The sequence below is a fragment of the Anoplopoma fimbria genome, chromosome 17, assembly GCF_027596085.1.
Source record: "Anoplopoma fimbria isolate UVic2021 breed Golden Eagle Sablefish chromosome 17, Afim_UVic_2022, whole genome shotgun sequence".
NCBI classification, from domain to species: Eukaryota; Metazoa; Chordata; class Actinopteri; order Perciformes; family Anoplopomatidae; genus Anoplopoma; species Anoplopoma fimbria.
In genome coordinates, this window is record NC_072465.1 from 821,398 (window position 1) to 844,876 (window position 23,479).

General features: G+C 39.5%; 2 protein-coding genes across 9 annotated transcripts; both read left to right on the forward strand.

The window, feature by feature from the left end:
• Positions 1-2,618: 2,618 nt before the first annotated feature.
• On the forward strand, positions 2,619-16,213 carry dgkab (diacylglycerol kinase, alpha b). 8 transcript variants are annotated; one of them, XM_054616355.1, is made up of 24 exons: positions 2,619-2,691; positions 4,952-5,028; positions 5,410-5,554; positions 5,989-6,063; positions 6,224-6,273; positions 7,241-7,315; positions 7,669-7,785; positions 7,942-8,059; positions 8,181-8,269; positions 9,522-9,596; positions 10,084-10,194; positions 10,275-10,373; positions 10,476-10,526; positions 11,395-11,468; positions 11,607-11,681; positions 11,756-11,841; positions 11,923-12,012; positions 12,116-12,276; positions 12,355-12,419; positions 12,530-12,620; positions 13,279-13,459; positions 13,605-13,725; positions 13,937-13,997; positions 14,791-16,213. In XM_054616355.1, exons 1-24 carry the CDS (start codon positions 2,619-2,621, stop codon positions 14,869-14,871), a joined length of 2,241 nt encoding a protein of 746 aa, XP_054472330.1. In that variant the 3' UTR covers positions 14,872-16,213. The 8 variants fall into 8 exon arrangements, with proteins under 8 accessions (XP_054472330.1, XP_054472331.1, XP_054472323.1 ...); XM_054616356.1 differs by lacking the exon at positions 9,522-9,596 and having other exon boundaries at positions 8,181-8,301; positions 10,083-10,194; XM_054616348.1 differs by lacking the exon at positions 9,522-9,596.
• Positions 16,214-18,304: 2,091 nt separating this feature from the next.
• Positions 18,305-23,355, forward strand: LOC129105970 (probable nuclear hormone receptor HR38). Its single transcript, XM_054617257.1, has 7 exons — positions 18,305-18,433; positions 20,051-20,886; positions 21,562-21,691; positions 21,933-22,096; positions 22,265-22,467; positions 22,575-22,753; positions 22,858-23,355. The coding sequence occupies exons 2-7, from the start codon at positions 20,053-20,055 to the stop codon at positions 23,118-23,120; spliced, it is 1,773 nt and encodes a 590-aa protein (XP_054473232.1). The 5' UTR covers positions 18,305-18,433; positions 20,051-20,052; the 3' UTR covers positions 23,121-23,355.
• Positions 23,356-23,479: the final 124 nt, after the last annotated feature.

Here is a 23,479-nt window from a genome sequence, read left to right on the forward strand (position 1 = left end):
ATACAACTACACAGACAATAAATACACATACTATACAACTACACAGACAATAAATAAACAACTACACAGACAATAAATACAACTATACAACTACACAGACAATAAATACACATACTATACAACTACACAGACAATAAATACACATACTATACAACTACACAGACAATAAATACACATACTATACAACTACACAGACAATAAATACACATACTATACAACTACACAGACAATAAATACATACATACTAAATACAATACTACAACACACAGACAATAAATACACATACTATACAACTACACAGACAATAAATACACATACTATACAACTACACAGACAATAAATACACATACTATACAACTACACAGACAATAAATACACATACTATACAGACAGACATAGGAATAAAAATATATACAACAAAATAAAGTAGAACATAAAAATGACATTAACAAGTGAATGAGCATATGTAGATGAATTGATGAATCTGATGAATCTGACGGTCCTTCATGTTTTCCCCCTTTCCCTGCCATTACATATATATATTGCACTTGCAGTTTGCACGGGCAGGGCTATCTGCCTGTACCACAAAACCTTTGACCCGCCAACTGGTCCACTTTCAGTTTGTGGGATTTTATCTTCAATGCTTTTAGCCTACTGCACTGACTGCCTCAGCATATTTTATCTATAAATCATGGACCTCAGCCTTCCTTAAAGAAATTTGGCACACCCTTTGAATTTATGTTCCTTTCAATGCCTTTTCAGGTAGCTTCTAATGTCAGACATGTCCACAAATACCGGCTGAAGCAAACAATTTACTGGCTCTTGTTTTGATCAAAATCCCAGTACATTTTAAATAGTAAGGCCCAGTCTGTAAGCGTTTTTGCAGTGAGCTTCACCAAGGCAATTTATGAGTCCACATATAATATTTAATTCATCTACATATGCTCATTCACTCTGTTAACTCATGTACATTTTTTATTCCTGTTCTATCTTTATTTTGTTGTATAGTATGTGTATTTATTGTCTGTGTAGTGTCTGTGTAGTTGTATAGTATGTTTATTTATTGTCTGTGTAGTTGTATGTCAGTATATGTGTATTTATTGTCTGTTTTGTAGTTGTATAGTATGTGTATTTATTGTCTGTGTAGTTGTTTATGTGTAGTATATAATATTTATTGTCTGTATGTATTCACTCTGTTAACTCATGTATTTTATTCCTGTATGTTGTATTTATTGTATTTGTGTAGTTGTATAGTATGTGTATTTATTGTCTGTGTAGTTGTATAGTATGTGTATTTATTGTCTGTGTAGTTGTATAGTATGTGTATTTATTGTCTGTGTAGTTGTATAGTATGTATTTATTGTCTGTGTAGTTGTATAGTATGTGTATTTATTGTCTGTGTAGTTGTATAGTATGTGTATTTATTGTCTGTGTAGTTGTATAGTATGTATTTATTGTCTGTGTCTGTGTAGTTGAGCTGCTGCAACACTTGAATTTCCCCCATGGGGATCAATAAAGGAATATAATAATAATAAAACAGAGAGCCTGAGGCGTACAGCCGGGTGTAGAACATGTGTTGATGTGTTGATGTGTTGATGTGTCTGCAGGGTGCAGTGTGTGAGTGCATACACCCGGGACACGGAGCCACTAACCCTCATTATGTGTCTGAAAGCTCCTCCTCCTCCTTCCATCTCTTAATCCTTTATATCCGCTAATACCGAGACGGACATTCACCAGCTGCCGTCAACCAACATATCAAAGTTCCGTGTTGTGAACATGAGAGTTTGGGACGCATTTTATTGAGCTGAAGCCTGAGGAGAGAGGAAGGTAAGGAGCCTTTATTAGTGTTCAGCCCTCTTCCTGTGTGCATGACTGAACACCTGTTCAGTGCTCAGAAAGCACAGGGAAGTTAAAAAGTCAGATACCTCAAATCATAGCCTAATCATACCTCAAATCATAGCCTGATCATACCTCAAATCATAGCCTGATCCAGCCTGATTGGACGCCCTTTAAAAGGTTGGTCTTAATTGATGATTTGTGATTTGCTTCGGTGTTTGTACAGTACGTTTGGATTATTACAAAGTGTTTTTTTTGTGAGACAGGAGCCTTGTGCAGAGAAGATAGGTGGACACTTGTACCAGCACAATTAATATTCCCACAGGCTGGTGTTAAATTCATTGTTCGTCATTGGAGGATGAAGCCTGTTATTATGTTATTAGCCTGCCCATATTTCCTTGTGGGTAAATCCTAATCTTGTCAGATCTTGTCACAAACTGTTGACTCATGTCCATGCTTCTAAGGTGTCAGCTAAAAATATGAGGGATAAAACCTCCCCTAATCATTGTAGTACAGTAATGGTCGTATTGTCGTATTGGTTCTGGTTTTGGGAATCATCAGCTAGAAGCCCCAGACTGTCTAAATATCTGGAACCAGACAGTGTGGTGGATCAGTGTCCTCACAATCCAAGGAATGGTGGCAAACCAGTTACTGTGACCCACCTTCTATACAAAAGACTACCTCCTTGTTTCTGCAGCCTCTCTTGAGGGCGAGGCTTTGTCCTGGTGTAATTCTCCTCCCTTTTATGATTTGTTTGTTTTTTTTCTTGTCAGCTGCTTGATATGGCCTCGCCTGAAGAGACAGAAGGGCCTCTGACTCCCGTGGATTTTATCCAGCTGCAGCATTACATGGAATGTAAGTGTTATTCCTATCACTTAACTTTATCTCAACAGTTTTTAAATATTACAGGCATGTCAATGCTGCACGTAAAACATAAAGAGACCAGCTGAAGAGGAAGTTTTCTCAGTCCTTGCTGTAGGGAGGGGGCAAGTAACAACACAATCTGTCTTTCAATCAATAGATCAATAAAGTTAACATATTCATAATTGTATACAACTGCCTTTTATATACACTTATTACTGTATACATGTTCATAAAGAATAATGATTTGCATTTGTTGAATGAAACTAAGTGCAAGAACTGTGTTAAGTGTTTTCATTTTATGCAAATGTTTACTTCTACTCCACTACAACTCTGAGGCAAATGTTTTACTTTTTACTGCATTACATTTACCTAACAGCCAAAAGTTACTTTGCTGATTATGATAAAAAAAATACATGTAATCAGCTCATGAAATGTGACACATTATTACAGATTAAACTGTATATAATGTAATTGAAATGAATTCTGGCTGCGTGGTGTAGTGGTTAGCACTGTCGCCTCACAGCAAGAGGGGCCTGGGTTCAGTTCCCGGGCTGGACAACCTTCTGTGTGGAGTTTGCATGTTCTCCCCGGGTTCTCCGGCTTCCTCCCACAGTCCAAAGACATGCAGCTTAGGTGCATTGAAGACTCTAAATTGCCCGTAGGTGTGGATGTGAGTGTGAATGGTATATATGTCATATATGTGTGAATGGTATATATGTCAGCCCTGCGACAGACTGGCGACCTGTCCAGGTGTACCCTGCCTTCGGCCATTGACAGCTGAGATCGGCTCCAGCACCCCTGCGACCCTTAACTGGATAAGCAGGTTACGGAAGATGGATGGATGGATGGATGAAATGAATTCCACCTAGACAATTGCACCTTGACATTAATGCATCAATAACAATGGTCCCAAAATTTACTGTAATCTATAACAATCAGTTTTACTTTTCAGTAAAGTATATTTTGCTACTTCTGTAATTTTACCAAGATTTTGAATGCAAGTATTTTATGTTTTTTGTCACTAAATAAATTTACTAAAATACTGCACTTCCTATAAGCTTGAGGTACTTTACTTGAGTTGTTTTTATTTTCGTGCCGGTTTCTACTGCTACTCCAATAAAGTTTAGAGGGAAATATCCATTTATTTCTCAGCTTTGGGTACTAGGTACTTTGCAAATTAATAAGATTTGTATACAAAAAAAATGAAAAGCTTATAAATGATGATGTTAACTTAATTTCTGAACTTATTTGTTTTGTTTCCTTTGTGTGTATGGACTACTTGGGTTGTTACCGACATCTGGTGAAAATTTCATGTCAATAGCACCTTTAGAAATATATTTACTGAGAAAAATGGTGAAGTGTTCAATACTTATTTTACCTGCTGTATGTACCACACAGGAGAGTAAAGGGTAAGGAAATGCTGAAACCTCTTACTTTTGTGCGCTAAATACAGAATAGAGAAACTGAGAAAGTAGATTAAAGTGCATTCTGATTGATTTAGGTGTGCCCACTTCTCTTCTCCCTGATTGATCACTGACTTACTTTAATGAGTTTCCAGCTACTTTAAAACTTGAGAATCTCCTTTGGGAGATCAATCCATTTTCACAAAGAGAGAGAAAGCAGCAGTAGTCACTAAATATCGACAATCAAATAAATGATTGAGGAAGTTCCTCAACAATTGCTCCATATAGATCCTCTGAGGACCATTCACCATCAACACAAAAGCACAAACAACAACGCCATACAGTTTGGAGTTGTTGTTTGTGCTTTTTTCTTATGGGCCGCACTTCAAGCTAATACAGAAGTAGGCGGACCTGTTGACAGGAAGCAAAGAAGGCTAAAAATATTCTGCTGTACTCTCAGAGGCTTTGAAAGAAATTAAATGGGTATGTAGGCTTTTAGCATTGGGGGGGGGGCACTGTTGGATAATGGATGAAAGGATAATACATCTGCTCCTCTCCGACACCACAGCCCAGATTTAATGTAGGATACATACACAGTACGTCCATGTTCACAATTAGTGAAGCGTTCGCGTTTGTTTCCTGTTTTAGCACTCAGGAGCCTTGTGATTAATGTGTTGGACAAACGGCAAATAGACAAAGAGCTGAATTAGTGACTAAGATTCTCTACTCTCAGATTTTCTCTTCTATTTGTTGTGGTCGAAACAGATTCATATTAGAAAAATGTGTCAATAATTTGATAATTATTTTAATTTTTCTTTTTAATACACTTCCTGATGTTCTCTTTGCAGACAGCAGTCTGAGGTTGAAAGATGTGATTAAGGACTTTCACCCTGGTGGTCGCCTGGCCCAGCACAGCGTTGGAGAGGTGAGTCATGCAAGATCAATGATACATGTGGTAAGTCTTACTATTATTTTACAGGGTAGGCATTTCCCATTTCTTCTAATACATTTGTTCAGAAGTTTCACAAAATAATTTAGTATTAGTCAAACTTCTTCTTTAATTAAAACCAAGTTTATATATATTTTTTTATTCATTTATATTGGGAATTTGTTTCCTCATTTAAGTTCACATTTATACATACATTTTTTTTATATTCTAACATAAACTGTTATATGGAGTTAATTAATTTGTCTCTGTTTTCCTTTAATTAGTTACAAATTAAATATATTTTTTAGTAAATTGGAATCATCTAGAAATCACATTTGAGCTTGAGTCTCCTATAAATGAGTTTAATTTCTTTCACAGTGCGTGGATGCAGTGGGTTTCGGTCTCTTTCTCAAGACCTACCTAGAAGTGGATGACTTCCCTGCAGATTTCTGCCAACGTCTTTTTAACTATTTTCAACATGTGGAGCAGGATGCGTCCACCAAGAGCCCTCTGCCCAAAGGAGGTAAATCTATTTGAAAACCTGATCTCTTTATACATAACATCATGGAGCAGGCAGGTGTTAAGAGGAAAATCTTGTCATGCTCAGCTCTGAGTGTGTTGGGAATACACCACATCCTGAAATAATCTAAGAATGCTACAAAGACTATTTCCTGTTGAACACTTTGTCCAACGCCCACCTGTTTTTTTGTTTGGGTTTATTTTATCTTGTAGTGCTGCGTCACAGGAATGAAGCCGTAGGCGTAGTGAAGCTTTGGAGATTAGTGCACCTGTTCCAATAACAAACCTTTGATATAATACTTGCTTTTATTGTTTTATTGCTGCAGTTCTACACTTTCATCCAGAAGGGGAAAAAAACATGCTGTTTTCAAATCTCAGTAATGTAATAAAGGTTTCCAGTTTGGTCTAAAGGTTGATTCTGTATTTATTTATCCTCAGGTGGGGTCTTTCTTCGTGATGTATCCTGTTACTTCTCAGTGCTGGAGGAAGGACAGCCACGCGAGAAGCTCGAATGTTGGTTTTATCCTCCTTTTGAACATTTTGTGACATGTTTATTATAGTGCAACTGCAATTAACGTACATTTTACCACTAATGAATGATTAAGATTGACGATCTGGATGATCTAGAAGTTCTGAGAAAGTGAAAAAAACAATGACTTTGTTTTGCTTCTAGTTACCTTCAAACTTTATGATAAAGACTGCAACCAACTCCTGGACAGCTCTGTAAGTTATTAAAAATCACTGTGTTTCTCTAACTGTTCTGTGTTTACAACAAGTGCCTTAATTAACAAAATATTTGGGATGCTTTTTAAATAACTTGCAACAGTTGATACATGTACATTTATTGTTTACAATTAGTTCAGCAAAATGTAAAAAAGGGTGATGTCTAACTTACAGGTTTTCTTTGTTGGTCTTGGACCCCTTAACAAACCCTGAAAAGTCAAATTATTTGGGGTTTACAATAGGCTTCTCTCTATATGTACTATATAAGTTGAAATATTGATAGATGAATGAGCAGAACAGAAAATGCCGCTGACAGTGAACATCCAGCTAATGTAATAACAGGAGAGACTTCATTACAATGAACAATAATTTATATCAAATGCATTAGAAAATTAATGAGATGTGAGAAATCTTTGGTGATTAGACTCCATTGAGAAGTAATATAATAGAGGGGCAGTGATGCTGAGGTCAGATTAAGGCATAATCCCCCTGGAGTCCAGACACTTGTGGTGGTGGTGGTGAAGGGAGTTTCTGCAATCCAATGATGAATGAGGAACATTTTTAAAATATGACAGCAACAATGTGATTGGCTTTACGACCGGGACAGAATCTGGTTTACTAGGTGAAAGCCCACAATCAGCTGATAGAGTTGTCACAGAGAAAGAGAAACTGAAAAGCCTTATTTATGATTTTTTGGGATATTAACAGTCTGATAATCATAAAACGTAAAACAAAACTGTTCTTAAGCCAACCTTATATCATCAATAAACAAACAATTAATAATTAAATAAAAAGACCCTAGTGCAGTTGGGCTACATTTACCTTACAGTATTACAGTACATCATTTTGTGGAGGTGTACACTGACTTAGATTGGCTGGTTTTGTTTGTAATTTGTCAGAGGTCACAGTATTTTGCACATGATGAATAAGGTGACCTTGAATGTAAAACCGGTTTTCTCTCCATCAGGAGGTGGATCGTATCATCACCCAGATGATGCGAGCTGCTGATTACCTTGGCTGGGATGTGACTGAACTCAGACCAGTATGTTTCTCAGTTTGATCCATTTATTTTTTATTTTTAAGCTTGTATGATTTTCTTTTTTCTGTCATTGAAGCATTTATTAATTTTCAGAAGAAGTGTGATAACGTACAATTTTAAGTAGGAGGGTTATAGTTTGTTTACATCAGAAAAAGTGTTTAAGCTGAGCAGATCTTTAGCAGCCCACTGCTCCTAAATGCTTAGGATGGGTTAATTGCAGTGGTCAAATTTAACGTATGTATGTATGTGATGACTAAATAAAGTTCAAGTTAAAAACAGCAGATGACAGATGTAAAAGAAAGTATATGTGAGAGTTAGATGATGAATAACCAGCAGATGTTTTTGTAATTGGACAGGTGCTCAAAGACATGATGACAGCGATCGATGTGGACGACAGTGGGACTGTCAATCTGGAAGAATGGGTGAAGGGAGGCATGAACAACGTGCCTTTACTTGTTCTGCTTGGACTAAAGGTGACAAAACAATCATTTGACTGCACATAAAACATTTACATTTCCCCACAACATCCCCTGTGTTTGTTAATGAATGAAGCAACTCAAATTACTCAAATTTGTAACTTTTTTCAGCTTCGGTTCCACTTTTATTTAATTTAGTCTCCTCACCCACAGATGACAGAGAGAGATGGACAGCATATTTGGAGGATGAAGCACTTTAACAAGCCAACATACTGCAGCGTGTGTCAGAGCATGCTGCTCGGCCTCGGGAAGCAGGGACTCTGCTGCAACTGTAAGAGCTCACAGCCGCCATTAGGGGGCAACCATGCACCTCATACACAAGCAGAGGTTTTAGTTGAGAACACTTTATCTTGAACTCAGTCACCCCTGTAACATGTGTTCTTCTCCCTCAGGTTGCAAGTACACCGTCCACAGTCATTGTGCTAACAAGAATCCTGAACCCTGTGCTCGTACCTTTGTCAGCTCTAAAAAGGAGATTGGTGTAAGGACACACACGAAAACTCAACTTCATTTTCATTTCCATTTCCTTACACTACATTTTAGTGAAAGGAAAAAACTTAAGTTTACTGTAGCTAAATTACAGGATTAGTCCATTGATATTCTATGTCAATGACTCCGAAGCCGACCAACCAAAACCAACATTGCATTTGACCATCTCTCAATATATATTTCCAACGTCCCTACTGTGGCAGCAGTACAAGACAATTGACCCTCCACTGCACTTTTATCTTATTATTATCTTAAGTATTTTTTGGTCACATATAAACCAAATCTTTGGAAAAATCTAGTAAGTGAACCCTGAGTTATTTGGTTTTTAAAACTACTGTTTACATAGTCAAGAATTAACTGTAAGCTCATATTTTTCAAGTGAATATATTACATTACATTACATTACAGTCATTTAGCAGACGCTTTTATCCAAAGCGACTTACAGGAAGTGTATTCAACATAGGTATTCAAGAGAACTACTAGTCACCAGAAGTCATCAGTGCATCTCCTTTCTTAAACAAGCATCTTAAAGCATAAACCAGAGCAAAAGTATAGTGCAGAGGCAAATTACTACGAATACAATAAGTGCAACAAACTAATACGAATGCAATAAGTGCTACGAGGAAGGCTCAGGGTAGTACTTCATGAAGAGGTGAGTTTTCAGCCTGTGCCGAAAGATGGGCAGTGACTCTGCTGTCCTGAGGTCAGTGGGGAGTTCATTCCACCACTGAGGGGCCAGGACAGAAAGAAGCTGTGACCGGGTGGATCGGCCGCAGGGACCTCTGAGCGACGGGGCAACCAGTCGCCCCGAGGCAGCAGAGAGGAGTGGTCGGGCGGGGGTGTAGGGCTTGACCAAGGCCTGGAGATAGGAAGGAGCTGTTCCTCTCACTGCCCTGTAGGCACCAGAGTCTGTAACTGGATGCTCTTACAGGGAGCCAGTGTAGAGAACGGAGAAGGGGAGTTGTGTGGGAGAACTTGGGGCGATTGAACACCAGACGAGCTGCAGCTTTATCCATGTCAGTTCTCTTTTCCCTGCCAAAGAAACAAATGGTAGCAACAGTAAACACATTAACGACAGGGAACATCACAGTGCATTAGTCAATAACAAGTGCAGCCCATCAGTGTTTTTTTTAAGTGCAGATTACAGCTGGCACAGTCTGCTCTGCACATCTGCTAAATGTCCTGATTTTGCAAAAATGTAAAGGCTTTTAAATGATGTGTTTATTGTCTTTTTTTCTGTGTAGCGTCACAACCACAACTTACAACCTGTAAAGGATCACAACAGGGAGCTGGCCAAGTTTCGTCAGCTGCTTCCAGAGGTGCCAGTGTGCCATAGGGATATTTGATCAGTTGATGCACGTCTGCCTGTCAATGGTTATCCAAAATGTCATAAATCTAACGCTGTATCCACAGCTGCTCTGTTGAGGGTGTGATCTTTTTAAGTCAATTATAACCTCATTTTTACTGAAGTCCTTTAGGGTTGGTTTGTGGTTTGGCATTACTGTGGTGAACATGAATGTTGGTCCTGGAGCGGAAGTTGGATATGTAATATACTACTGATTGTAAGTCGCTTTGGATAAAAGCGTCTGCTAAATGACTGTAATGTAATGGATATCACCTTAAGACTTGAAGATTTGAGTTGAAAAATAAGTGGAAATTATTCTGGGTAATAAGAAATGGACAAAGAGGTAACAGTCCTGCAATCCTTTCCATTGATCAAACTGGTTAAAGGAAACTTAATAAAATAAGGTAAGTAGTAGTAGTGAATTAAACCTTTTCCTCTTTTTGTTCTCCTTTGTGTCTCAGGTAGCAGTTCACGACTGGATCAGAGCTGACTTTAACGCTACCAAGTGTCAGGTCTGCAACAAGAAGATCAAGACTTTGGCGGGGAGGCGTTGTGTGTGGTGCCAGGAGATGGTGAGGACGTGTTTGGACATGAATTAGATGAATTCAATAAGATCTCTTTGCTCTATATTAACTGAGACTTGTCTTTTAAGCGTCACGATGAGTGTATTTTCTCTGGCTTATCGTCCTGTGATTGTGGGCCACTGAAAGATCATATTCTGCCCCCGTGGGCCATACACGCCGTCTCAAAGGTAAAATGAGCACCATAAATTTAGCTTGAGCAGCTTTAGATTTTAAGGATAATTGTAAGTTTATTGTCTGTTGGTTGGCTAATTTGCATGTGTTTCCTGCAGGAGGAAGACACCAGCTTGTTAAATGTCACCCCTGATGGCCACATCCTGCAGGTCCGCTGTTATCAAATCTTCCTACACACTTTTATTCCTTTCCCAACTGTACACCCATGTGTTTTCTCTGCGAGGTCTCTTTCAAGTTGTCTGCTAAAACTACCATCTGCATATCATTGCTATTTGGAGAATCTCCAACCTTAGTGATTCGTCATGTTATTTTTGGAAGATTTTCATGTTAAAAAGGACTGTCTTTTTAGTCTATTTGTATCAGCTCAGTGTGTTGGATGAGGTCCTGTCAAATACGCCTGTCATGGCTACATCCACTTCAGCTGGGACAAACCTGCTAAACCAGTATTTACATTTAAAGTACCAGATCCTAACCTCCTGTCACAGCTTAAATCATGTTGGTTTTAATATATTCTATGTAAATAATGGTAAAAAAGTAGTAAAACTTACAAACTTCCTGCAGCATTATTCAATTCTTAATATTCATGACTAAATACTCTGACTCTGTGTGCAGTAAGGCTCAGTTATCTTTGTGTCATTGTTTTTTCAACATTCACATTTTTTATGTTGAATATTCCTAAAATCGAAAATGTATCTGCCATGGCATTTACAATATATGATCATAATGTTTAAATGTTAAAGAAACTCAAACTTATTTTGGTCCGAGACACACAGTGAAGTCATGGTGTACGGTGTCCATGTATAAACCAAGGCTATTACCTTCTATCATATATTACCTATGATCTTCTTTATTTGACAGCAGCAGACGTTTGAATGATTTGGCCTCGTACTTCCTATATAAAATCTGTGCAGTCCCGACTCACAGCATGTGTCCATATATCTGTACATATCACATGTGTGTTTTTCAAATGATTTGCATAATCCATTGGATCTTAATCCGTCATGTATTCTTCTTCAGATTGTTTCGATTCCAGACATCCACCCTCTGCTGGTGTTTGTGAACCCAAAAAGTGGAGGAAAGCAGGGTGAACGGTAAACAGCCTACAGTCTCGATATGTTTGTGTAACTTTCTTTTAATCAATGTGTAAAATAAATCTTTTCATTTTAAGAATATGGCTCCTCTCACTTCCTGGTTGTGTTTATTTGTGTGTACTTCTCTGTTTTCCACAGAGTGCTCAGGAAGTTTCAGTACCTGCTGAACCCACGTCAGGTGTACAACCTTTCCAATGGAGGTCCTGCTCCAGGGTACAGTTCCCTTTCACCACTATAACTTTACACACATGAGTTTCTTCACATTAATGATGCCTTTGTTTCTTCAGACTACACTTCTTCCGCAATCTGCGTGAGTTCAGGATCTTGGTGTGTGGAGGAGACGGCACCGTCGGGTGGCTCCTGGATGCCATAGGTACTGTTGGTAATTTTGGGGTTTTAGAGAGGTCATTAAGATGAACTTCTCTAAAGTTGAATAACGTGCCGGTGATTTCAGACAAAGAAGATCTGCAGGTGCGTCCTCCAATAGCTATCCTGCCTCTGGGCACCGGGAATGACCTGGCTCGCTGTCTACGCTGGGGAGGAGGTAAAACCATCAGCACATTAATTCTACACCGTCACCAAGGTATTGGCACTGACGTTGGAGCCCTGCATTTACTTCATCTGCTTCCTCTGTTATCCCACAAAAGGCTACGAGGGGTCCGACTTGAGAGAGATCCTGAAGGAGATCGAAGCTAGCGAGTTGGTTTCCATGGACCGCTGGAGCATCCAGGTGATACCAGACGACCCCCAAGATGATGGAGACCCTGTGCCCTACGAGATCATTAACAACTACTTCTCTGTTGGAGTGGTAAGTCATTGCCTCAGCAGGAAGGAATAGTAACATGATACATAGAAAAGTGAATAAATTACCTTATGACTTTGACAGGATGCCTCTATCGCCCATCGTTTCCACTCCATGAGAGAGAAACACCCCCAGAGATTCAACAGTAGGTGAGGATACACACTAATTGTCTGAACCAACAGTCTTTTCTAATAAAAATGTAACAGGGCTTTTTTTTCAACCAATAGATATGAAGCTGTTGTTCTCTTTTGTATTTAAGAATGAAGAACAAACTTTGGTATTTTGAGTTTGCCACCTCTGAGACCATCTCTGCGTCTTGCAAGAAGCTGAAGGACTGTCTCACGATTGAGGTAAGAATATCTAATACTGTCATATAGCTGTTACGCCAAGGTTAATGGATAATCTCGCATCCTGCTGCAGCAAACTGCATAATATTTTACGTGCCAAGTTATGTATGCATGCTCAAGGACCTCTTCAGGTCGCGGTGACTCCCACTTTCTCAAAACATATTTTACTGCCTCTTTGATACTGCCACTGACTGCCTTGTGACTCGTCACGCTCTACTTTGCAACCGTCCCCTAACTGGTAGGGGCTGCAAGTGACAACTCCGCTGAGTTTGTCACTTTTAGTGTTTTGGTTGATGTGTTTGGCTAACAGCTAATGTAACTACCAGTACACACACTGCTGAGTACATCACCGCCAATCAGCTGCTGCTATGCGGGCAGACAGCTTGGTTTGTTTCATTTGATTTTTGGCAAGATTTTAGGAAATGTCTTTACAACAACTTTAGGCCGATGTCTTACAAACATGGTGCTAACCCATTGGTTTCTTAACAGGGGTTAGCCAATTGTGGGTTGTATTCATTCAATCACACAATACAGCAGTGATGGTTGCAGACACACCTGGCGGAGATCTGCACTCTAATGAGTACACCTGTTTGCTAATGTTAAAGTGTTTTTTAAACTATTGTTCAGCCGTGTAACCAATTTGTTGTTTTGCCTCCACCAGTGCTGTGGAAGGTCTCTGGACCTGAGCCGCAAGTCACTTGAGGGCATAGCTGTCCTCAACATACCCAGCATGCACGGAGGCTCCAACCTCTGGGGCGAGTCCAAGAAGCCTGACAGCGTGTCAGTGGGGGAGCCCAGTGAAGTTATCACTGACCCTGAACTTCTTAAAACAATCTCTCAAGGTTTGCACTCTCCTAAATCATTTTGTCAGTAAGCCTTCTCTGCCTTCTTGTGTGCGGAAGCTGTCAAGATATGTAGTTTGTTATACTGATTTAATACTTTACAAACTCTTTAAACTTCATTTGTGAGTGTTTCGTCGCTCTGCAGATATGAGTGACGAGCGCTTGGAGGTTGTGGGGCTGGAAGGAGTCATAGACATGGGACAGATCTACACTGGACTGAAGAGCGCCGGGCACAGACTAGCTCAGACCTGCCAAATAACCATCAGGTTGTGCACTTTTACCTACAGAAGGATCACAATAGCAAAAATACATGACCTATTTATGTGGCCATTGTTTTGCATTGCATTTCATTGCCAGGTGTTCCTGGTATTTTATCACTCGCTATGCAGTCTGGTGTAAACAGACATACATTTGACATAATGTCGACAAACAGTATAAATAGAACAGTATAATTAGATCTCTCCTCCTTGTGTGCAGGACAAACAAAGCCCTGCCCATGCAAATCGATGGGGAGCCCTGGATGCAGCCTCCATGTACTGTAAGTCACATAAACCAGTGTTCAGTCCCAAGAGACATAACATATGAGATTCATTAAAGTCAGTGATTATAGCATCCCAGTGTACAACAATGTTAAAATGTATTCTTAGATTTCTTTAGTGCAGATAAGAGCAGCACGGATAAGAGCAACAATATTTGAGTTAGCGAAACATAGTAAATATTCACCCATATTATGTTTATCTGTGTTAGATACACACAATCCACAATGTCATAATCTTCAAAACGAAGCCAGGGGAAATATGAAATCTTAAAAAACAAAACCGCTTCCAAGATCAGATTTTCAAATAGCAGCAAGCACGTCTATATCTAATAGTTACTCTCACCTCATTGATTAAAGTTGGGCAGACAAAATATTAGAAACTTTCAGTACGATGCAAAACAATTCAACAGCACCACAAACTGTAGTCTCAAAAATGATCATACAGTTGAATCAACACCTCTCTAAATCAGTTTCAAGTTAAACTGACTGGTGCTTGGTGTAGATATTAAATTGGAAACTGAATCTTTGAATCGCTTGCACCCAGTTATACTCACTGATCATGCATGTGACATCATTAAAAGTCAGCTAGGATTGAGTGCTCAGGGAGGATATTGGAATGTTGGAGAGCTGAAATAACACAGGAAGTGATGTGTCTTCAAAATAGGAGTACGCATTTTTTTTATTTTGGGAATCTTGATTTAATTTAAGTTGAGACGTTTTGGACAGCTTATAAATTAGTTATAATTAAGTTATTGAATTCTTAAACACTGAAGTTGTTTTGTATTTATTATAGATCCACATAACTCACAAGAACCAAGCTAACATGCTGATGGCTGTACCAACAAAATCAACTGGCTTCTTTCACCTCAAGTAGATCAACGCTTCCACTACACCCTCCAGTCTGCTGAGGGTCACAACACAACAACTATTTAACTTTAAGGATGCAGGATGAAAGAGAGACGTCTATCTCCAACAGTGTAACTGTGTGTTTCTTTTATTAAGTATTAGTGTGTATGTGTTTTGCACTTCAGAGTGCAAATTTCACTTCTAAGTCTGATTGTTGCTATTGTGTGCCAACTTAAATGTAAGGAATTCATTTATTTGTTTATGTAGACTAAAAAGCAGAGCATGTTGTGTATCTACAGTGTGTGGATAAGGAATATATTTGTTTGTTTGTTGTGATTGTGTTGTTCATCACACTTACAGTAGCTGCATCTGTATTTCCTAAGGCAGCTGGTGATGAACTGGCTTTGTTCACAGCAGCTCACCTTGTTCAACAACACTATCCTACCTGTCTGTTCCTGTGTCTTACCTGTCAGTGTTCTTCCAACTGAAAGAAAAATATGTCATTATTTCAGTGTAAAGAAATGATGTGAGAAACAATTCACTGAATGCACTAATTTGTTTACCGTAAAAAACAGCATTCCACTGTATTTAATACATTAAAGTGCACAATGCTTCTTAGACTTTGCTGACAATTTGTTGTTGTTGGATCACCTTTGTAACAAGATGTTCCTATTGATTAGGCTTCTTCAAAACAGTCACAGAATACACAGAAGCCTTCAGAAATGTAATGAAATAAGATATATTCCACCAAATAATATATTGTGGGACTGGAAAAATGTTGATGAGATTTAGTTTCAGTGAGCATTATGTGTCTTTCAGACGTCAGTAGTCTTGTGTTGAGTCTATTAGTGCATACAGTAGTAATACATGTAAACATGTAACGCGCCTGCATGTTCATTTATTATCTTGTCTTAATGTCAGATTGTGTAGATGTCATTTGCATTTGCGTCTTGACAATGTTGCGTACTCAGTTTCAGTGAGGCTCATACAGCACCACACCATCACATTTATTGAATGTCCTCAGAAATAATTACAGTCTGTCGCCCCACTACAAGTCTCTTTGTATTATACTGTCTGACCTGTTTATATTTGGGGAGATTGCACTGTACGTCGCAGCTGAATATGAAGCTCTCACACTGTAATGAGAGAGACATGTACCTTAAGGTGCGACAGAATTCATTATGAGGATACAAAATAAAACATTTTCATCTAAATGTTTAATTCTTTTAAAGGACAAATTGCAGAATACCTGAATGTTTACATGTTCATATAAATCACAGTTCTAAATAACATGCTGCTTCAACTGCTCTCAAGGTAAAAAAAACACAAATTGCCTGTAAAAACATCGTTAAAACGTGTGAACTGTACTCCCATGCTTATCTGCCATAAAGAATGTTTATGAGCACTTATTAATGCTTATATTTCAAAGAATTGACTTGTACATTTATTTGAAGTACCAGGCTATATGTTTATGCATTATTACTCTGCATGCAGCCCACTAATTGAAATTCTAAATCTGAGTTGCTTGAATCTCCTTAAATCCAAAGCATGGAAGCCTACACTGAGGCAGGCTTTGCATCAGTGTGGGAGGGATAGCAGGAGGCCTAATCCAGAAGTGGCAAGGAGAAGTGGCAACAGCAAACGGTAGGTTCTGTGTGTGTGTGTGTGTGTGTGTGTGTGTGTGTGTGTGTGTGTGTGTGTGTGTGCGTGCGCGTTTATGACACAATTGAACTCTTGTGAGAAGGCATCAGACTTTAAACATAAGGACTAATTGCTGATGGAGGAAAGAGCAGAGAGAGGAGTTGATGTAAATGATAGATGAAACAAAAATATTTTGACTGAATTGAATCTGAAGTTTTCATCTTTGTTAAGTTTTCTTGTCAAAAGACACAAGGCATGTCTTTCAAAATGTGCCAGTGTTAACTTATGGTAACAAATTGTATTCAAAATTTTTTATCACAAATTGACTAATTTCAAAACCATACAAGAAACAAGATAGAACAAGTCAGATCGTTGTATCCAGACTGGTCGAGCTTCAGGTGCATAAATGGACTACATTACAGAATTCATTTACACAACACCTGTTTAATTAAAGAGCATTAGCCTTTGTATTTATATATGTGTGCGTACTACATGCCAGCATGTGTGTTCTTGCATGAATGAGTGACAGAAGAAAAAAATTCAGTCTAGCCTGTAATTTTATATTCATACTGGGCCAAACACAGCATCATACACAATCCCCTGTAATTGACTCCATTAACGCAGGTCTGTTTAGATCCTCTCAACCGCTTCTCACCCTGAATGATCCCTCTCACTTTCTTCATACTTAACAGAGAAACTAGATCACTCCCAAATACGTGTTAGAGTGTGTATGTTATTCTGGTTGTTGTGGGGTATTAATAAGGGTAGTGAGAGATGCTGGATTCATGTTGACAAATGGACACCTGCAGCTGTGTCCTTGACATCCATAGTGTGAATTGCGTGATGATGACATGGTGAAATGGTTTTTGATGTCCCATCTCTTGAGTTCAACATGTAATTGACATATTTTGTGGGTCATAATTTAGAGCTCAAAGTGATCACAGGATTAAGTTTGTCTAATGCAGTCTGCCTGGATTGGAGGTCCTCCTGGATGGAGGGGTTTGCCTCTTGTAGTAATTTTCTATTGTGAAATGTACATAATATAATTAAAGTGTTTATTCATAACGTCTCAAAAAATGATTCAGTGTTCAGCATTACTGTAATCATTGATCACTGCTTAAACTGTATTATGTGTAATCATCTTTGTTTCCGAGAGTCATGTTATAACAAAATTCTTGCTTACATTTCACAAAAAAAAGGTGTGCGTCACCGCGAGGTAAAACAGCAGACGACATTATTAAGGAATTGTTTTTGCAATCTTTCACTCATATTACGTGGTTCAGACGTGAACATGTAGATTCATTTGACTTGTTCAATGAGTCCATATTGTTTATAATGCGGACGGTGAATAGAAAGGTGTGCTCGTGGTACCTTTAGTTTAGTTTAGTTGACAGATGCCAGAGAGTCGGTGGTTTCTATCCAGTCCAACAGGAATCCTTAAACACACACACAGGTGTTTCCTGCCACGTGGTAACACACCCCTGTTGTATTCGTGTGTAACATCTATATTTCCAGTCATAAACCGCCTGAGCCTCCAAACTAAGGCTATTTTTAGCACTTTTCATCCAGTAATAGCCCCACCTGAGCGCCGCTGTCGTTGTTGGTGTATATTTAGAACGCACGCTGCCTCGTCTCTTGCGTCAATGGAATCCCGTGTGTGCGTCACACGGAAGAACGTCTGTGTCGCCGACGCTGATTGGCTCCTGACCCGGAACGTTCCACCGCCCCGTTCACCATATATGGGCATTGACCCGGCCCTTTTGTCGACGCAGCCAAAATAAAACAAGCGTGTGTGGATCCTCCTGCGTCGGTCTGAGCCAGTGTGTGTGTGTGAGAGTGTGTTTAAATGAGTGTGTGTGCTGACAGCAGCTGGCAGAGGTGACATTCATCAGTTTTACTCGTTTGGAATAAATGAAAAGCTTAAAAATCCGGATATTTACATGAACCAGGTGAGTGAAAGTTAACTTTGTTTTGATATTTATTCATTCAGATGCCACATTAATGCTGGTTTTTAGATTGATATGCTTGCCTTTATTCTTCATTTGAACTAGTTCCATAATAATAAAGGCTCAGAGGACAAAGCCGACTGGACTGCTGATACATTAAAACATATGCACCCTTATACTCAAATTAGTTTAATGGGAAATAATGTTTAAAGTATGGTATGGTATAAATAAATAATGTTTAAAGTATGGTATGGTATAAATAAATAATGTTTAAAGTATGGTATGAGAGCTATACGGTCAGTTGCAAGTTGTTTAGGTACACCAAGAAAAAGCTAATGCAGTCAATAAAACATCCATGCAAATCTTTTTCATGGTTATAATGTTTAGTTATGTTGAAACTATGTTTGTTGATTTAACTATACTATCCTCATTGATATAAAAAGGGTGGACAACATATTACAAACAACACCGTACCATCAGAACACAGAATCACCATAAAGTTAAATCAATGTCAGTCTGTTTTAGCAATAGTTTTAGCTATAGGTTTAGGCATACCTAATAAACTTGATCAACAGAGTGGAACTTTATTATTATGGAGAGAGCAATTGTAAAAGCGGGTTTATTTTGTCATTAGTGAATCCTGCTCGTACAAATACTACTGTTGCATCTTTACTATTCTTGCAGTTTTCTCAGCTGTCTGATCTATATGCTGAGGTTAATAGCTCAGAGCTTACAACAATATGTTTTCATGACTCAACGTGATTCAACAGGTTGTATGTTTTATGTGTGGCTCTATTACCATTGCTATACGAGAGGACGTATAAAGTATATATAGTTTTTTGTCCTATAGGACAAAAAACACACGTTGAACACTCGAGAAGTGAGTAAGTTTAAATGTAAGTTTAGGAATCTTAGAAAAATGTATGTGTTAAAAAACACTGAATTGAAAAACCCAGAGTGACGAAGTTTGCACAAGTAGATACACGCCCATTCACTCAACCATGCACACACGCACACAGAGACAGACAGACAGACACACAGACACACACGCACACACAAACAGGCTTTTCCTTCTTTCCCATTTCGACTGGCATTCAGCCCACCCTGAAATACAATCCAGCAGCACTCCCTGGTACAGTCCCTGTGATAGAGGGTTGCCCTCCACTGAAGGAGGTTTTGAAAGCATTAACAGCCAGTAACACGATATCCGATGATATCTGATTGCTTCACTGGATCTCCCTCTGCATTTTTATAAAGAGGACTGATTGGTCCTGAAGCTAGAGCAATGGCATGTAGAGGAAATGAGACCTTGTGCGTTAAAGGTGTTAAAGTAAGCTACTGTTTTGAAGGTTATAGAGGGCTGATTAGAAAAGGCTGACCTTAACGAATATCTAATTTATTGGGATGTCTGAACTTCATTGCATAAATTACTGTATCACATACATGTATTTAGGCCGACAACTCCCTCTCAGCCCTAGTTATCCCAAGTGTTTAATTATTTTACAATGCATTTACTTACAGGAAGAGCTTATTTTTGAAGTATTAAGACATCCAGTATAACAAAGACTAAAGTTCAGGTTTATTTTAATTTGTTGTAATTGTTTCTGTTTTCTGTCCTAGCAATGCCCTGTGTACAAACCCAGTATGCTTCCCTGCCGCATGAGAACTACTTCAGCTCTGAGTTCTTGAATCCTGACCTCAGTGCCAAACTGGTGATGGACATCAGTGGCCAAAAGGACCAGCTGTCTACATCTTCGTTGCCCAGCATCAACACCTTGGTGGGAAATGGCTACATGGGGGAGTTTGATGCTTATTCCTGCAAGATTACCACCTCCCCTCCCGCCTCTACGGTTTCATTCAGCCATGCCACGGAAGCTGAAAGCGCTCAGATGCAAAGCCAAGCCTTTAAGTTGGATGATCTTCAGGTGTATGGCTGTTACCCAGGTTCCTTTGCGCTGAGCTGCCTGGATGAAACACTATCGTCATGTGGCTCTGACTACTATGGCAGCCCAGTTTATACTGCTGCTTCCCCTCCAACATCGGGCTTTCAGGCCCAGTCTGCACCTGTGTGGGATTCCCCTTTCAGCCCCTACCCCTCAGCCCCCCCGTCCTCTGTGGCAGATAAGGGTGCCATGGCCCATCAGCTCTCCTTTTTCACCTTCGGCAGCCCCGCACCAGAGCAGCACTCTCCCCTGGGGCAGCATCAGGATGCTCAGCCAGGCCATGAAGACCATTTCTTCCTGCCTACTCAGCAGCATGTATCGCCACTTCATTGTCCTCCCATGTCCCTGGAGCACGGACCCCTGGAAAGCCCCAGGATAGCGGAGGGGGCCATGGCATCTCCTAAAACCCACAACTCAGGATCCAGTGAGGGCCGCTGTGCAGTTTGTGGTGACAATGCATCTTGTCAGCACTATGGAGTCCGCACCTGTGAGGGCTGCAAAGGTTTTTTCAAGGTAATTAGCTGAATCGCAGGTTTATTCTACTGAGCAGAGCCGCACAAGTCTTACATAGCCAAACCTATCTCCACCGGGCTGTGTCAGCACTGAAAAAGGGTCTGGCTCCACACTTATCATTAGCATTGAAAAACACTCTAGCTTGTTTGTATTTCTTTAAACCAATCACAGTCGTCTTGCACAGGATGCAGCTCGGTGCCATTGCAAAATAGATAGGACAGATAGTTGATAGCGAAGGTTGAGGAGATTGCAGCTTGAAATACACAGCCATACAGACATATTTGGAGATAATAGCTTATTAAATATATCGGTATAAGAAATGAAGCATTGCGGTACGAAACATCAAAGCTATGTTTGAGATAGTTTAGAAATAGAGACACCATACAAATTTTGTCCAAGAGAAAGCATTGACCAGTTTAAATGTACAACGTACCACTAAGTACATATCTTGGTCACAAGTCCAATTTTAATGGATCGTCATTGAAAGTTTTTCCTTCTGTGAGTTACCTGTTTGTGTAAAGTATTATTATTGGACTTTTTTCAACTTTTAAATCTGTATGAGGCTAAAAAATACAGTATTGGTTGGACTATACTACTGAGTTAGGCCTACATAAGACAGTATGCAGATTTATTTTATGTTTGCCCATAGTAATGTATTTTTTCCTTGTTTGACAGCGAACCGTACAGAAAAATGCAAAGTATGTGTGCCTCGCCAATAAAGACTGTCCTGTGGACAAGAGGAGGAGAAATCGCTGCCAGTTCTGCCGTTTCCAGAAATGTCTCGCCGTGGGAATGGTCAAAGAAGGTATTGCAATGTCAGACTCACTTTCAGTGACTAATGTATGAGAAACTGGGGTTTGTACTGACAGTCTTGTGAAACCAAAGCTAGGAATGACAGACATGTATAACCAGAGCCGTATGGTGCCAGCTGCAGAAGAGGAGATGCTGATACAGCAGTTGTTTTTTAAATTGCTGGTAGAAGCGATGGCCATGTGAGTGTCGCAAACGTGTGCTTCAAGTGCTTCTGCTTTCTGTCCATGTATTAGTTGTTCGGACAGACAGCCTCAAAGGTCGCCGTGGTCGTTTGCCCTCCAAACCCAAGACTGTGGCCGAGGCTTCCTCCACAACCCCCAGTGTCAACATCATAGCCTCTCTTGTAAGGGCTCATCTAGACTCAAACCCAACCATTGGAAAACTTGACTACTCCAAGGTAAATCTCAAAATTTGCCACATGTTCAGAGCTCTTCTATACCAATTAGATTATTAACAGTTAACTCAACACAGGAGGTAGAATGAACTCATGGACAGCAAACAGCTCATTGATTTTATTTGTTATTCTCTTCAGAAGCACTGACCCTTCCCTTTTCTTCCTACTCAGTACCAGGAGACTGTGGTCAACCTGAAAGAAAAGGAGGAAGCCGGTGATATCCAGCAGTTTTATGACTTGCTGACCGGTTCTTTGGATGTCATAAGAAACTGGGCTGAAACCATCCCGGGATTCACTGATTTCTGCACAGAGGATCAGGAGCTGCTCCTTGAATCAGCCTTTGTTGAACTCTTCATTCTGAGACTTGCATACAGGTCGTCTTCTTTTACGGTTAAAAATAAATATTTGTTAACTAACATTTCAAAAGACTAATGTGCACCTTTCAATATGCTGATTGTACTACTTGTTTGAAACCCAATAGGTCAAATCCAGAGAAGAACAAGCTGATCTTCTGTAACGGTTTGGTCCTCCATCGACTGCAGTGCGTTCGCAGTTTTGGAGACTGGATTGACTCCATCATGGATTTCTCCCAGAGCCTTCACCGCATGAACTTAGACATCTCCTTGTTTGCCTGTCTTGCAGCATTAGTTATCATCACCGGTGAGAATCTCTGTTTGTTTCTCATTACAGCGAATCTCACTGCATTTGAATTGTATGTTTATATTCATGACTGTGTTTCTCATAAGAACACTTTCTTCATCTAGATCGCCATGGCCTCAAAGAGCCCAAACGGGTCGAGGACTTTCAGAGTCATCTCATAACTTGTTTAAGGGAACATGTGAGCGGAAACGGCTCAGAACTGAGCCGGACCCAGCCCAACTATCTTTCTCGTCTTCTGGGCAAACTCCCCGAACTGAGGACTCTGTGCACACAGGGCCTACAACGCATCTTCTATCTGAAACTAGAGGACCTGGTCCCTCCTCCACCAATAGTGGAGAAAATTTTTATGGATATTTTGCCGTTCTGAAAATACATGAACATAAATGTGTTATTTGTAAAGATGATAGACTCAAAGCACCTAATGTGAGGTATTATCATTGAACTCTTCTGGTAAACCTCCTTCTATCACATCCACTTGTGTGCTGACAAATGTCTGACATTGTTCAGAGACCATTATTATTATTTTTCTAACATAAAGTTTTAAAAAGGAATATGGTACATGAGTGAGTACTGCATAAAGATGTATTTCAGTTCAATGAAACTGTCACAGGCAGAACTGAAATGGCATTAACAGTTCAGGACACAGTTTATATATATATTTTTGCGTGCATTTGTAAAATTACTTTATTGCTGTGCTGGATGTGTGAATGTTGTGCTATGCAGCTA

What these genes read in the sequence shown, in the direction of transcription:
- dgkab (XM_054616355.1), top strand. Translation starts at nt 2,619, where the DNA reads ATGGCCTCGCCTGAAGAGACAGAAGGGCCTCTGACTCCCGTGGATTTT. An exon ending in CTGTCTACGCTGGGGAGGAG is followed by an intron (nt 12,013 to 12,115) that starts GTAAAACCATCA and finishes ATCCCACAAAAG; the next exon opens with GCTACGAGGGGTCCGACTTG. An exon ending in TCTTAAAACAATCTCTCAAG is followed by an intron (nt 13,460 to 13,604) that starts GTTTGCACTCTC and finishes GTCGCTCTGCAG; the next exon opens with ATATGAGTGACGAGCGCTTG.
- LOC129105970 (XM_054617257.1), top strand. Translation starts at nt 20,053, where the DNA reads ATGCCCTGTGTACAAACCCAGTATGCTTCCCTGCCGCATGAGAACTAC. An exon ending in CGTGGGAATGGTCAAAGAAG is followed by an intron (nt 21,692 to 21,932) that starts GTATTGCAATGT and finishes TCCATGTATTAG; the next exon opens with TTGTTCGGACAGACAGCCTC. An exon ending in ATTCTGAGACTTGCATACAG is followed by an intron (nt 22,468 to 22,574) that starts GTCGTCTTCTTT and finishes GAAACCCAATAG; the next exon opens with GTCAAATCCAGAGAAGAACA.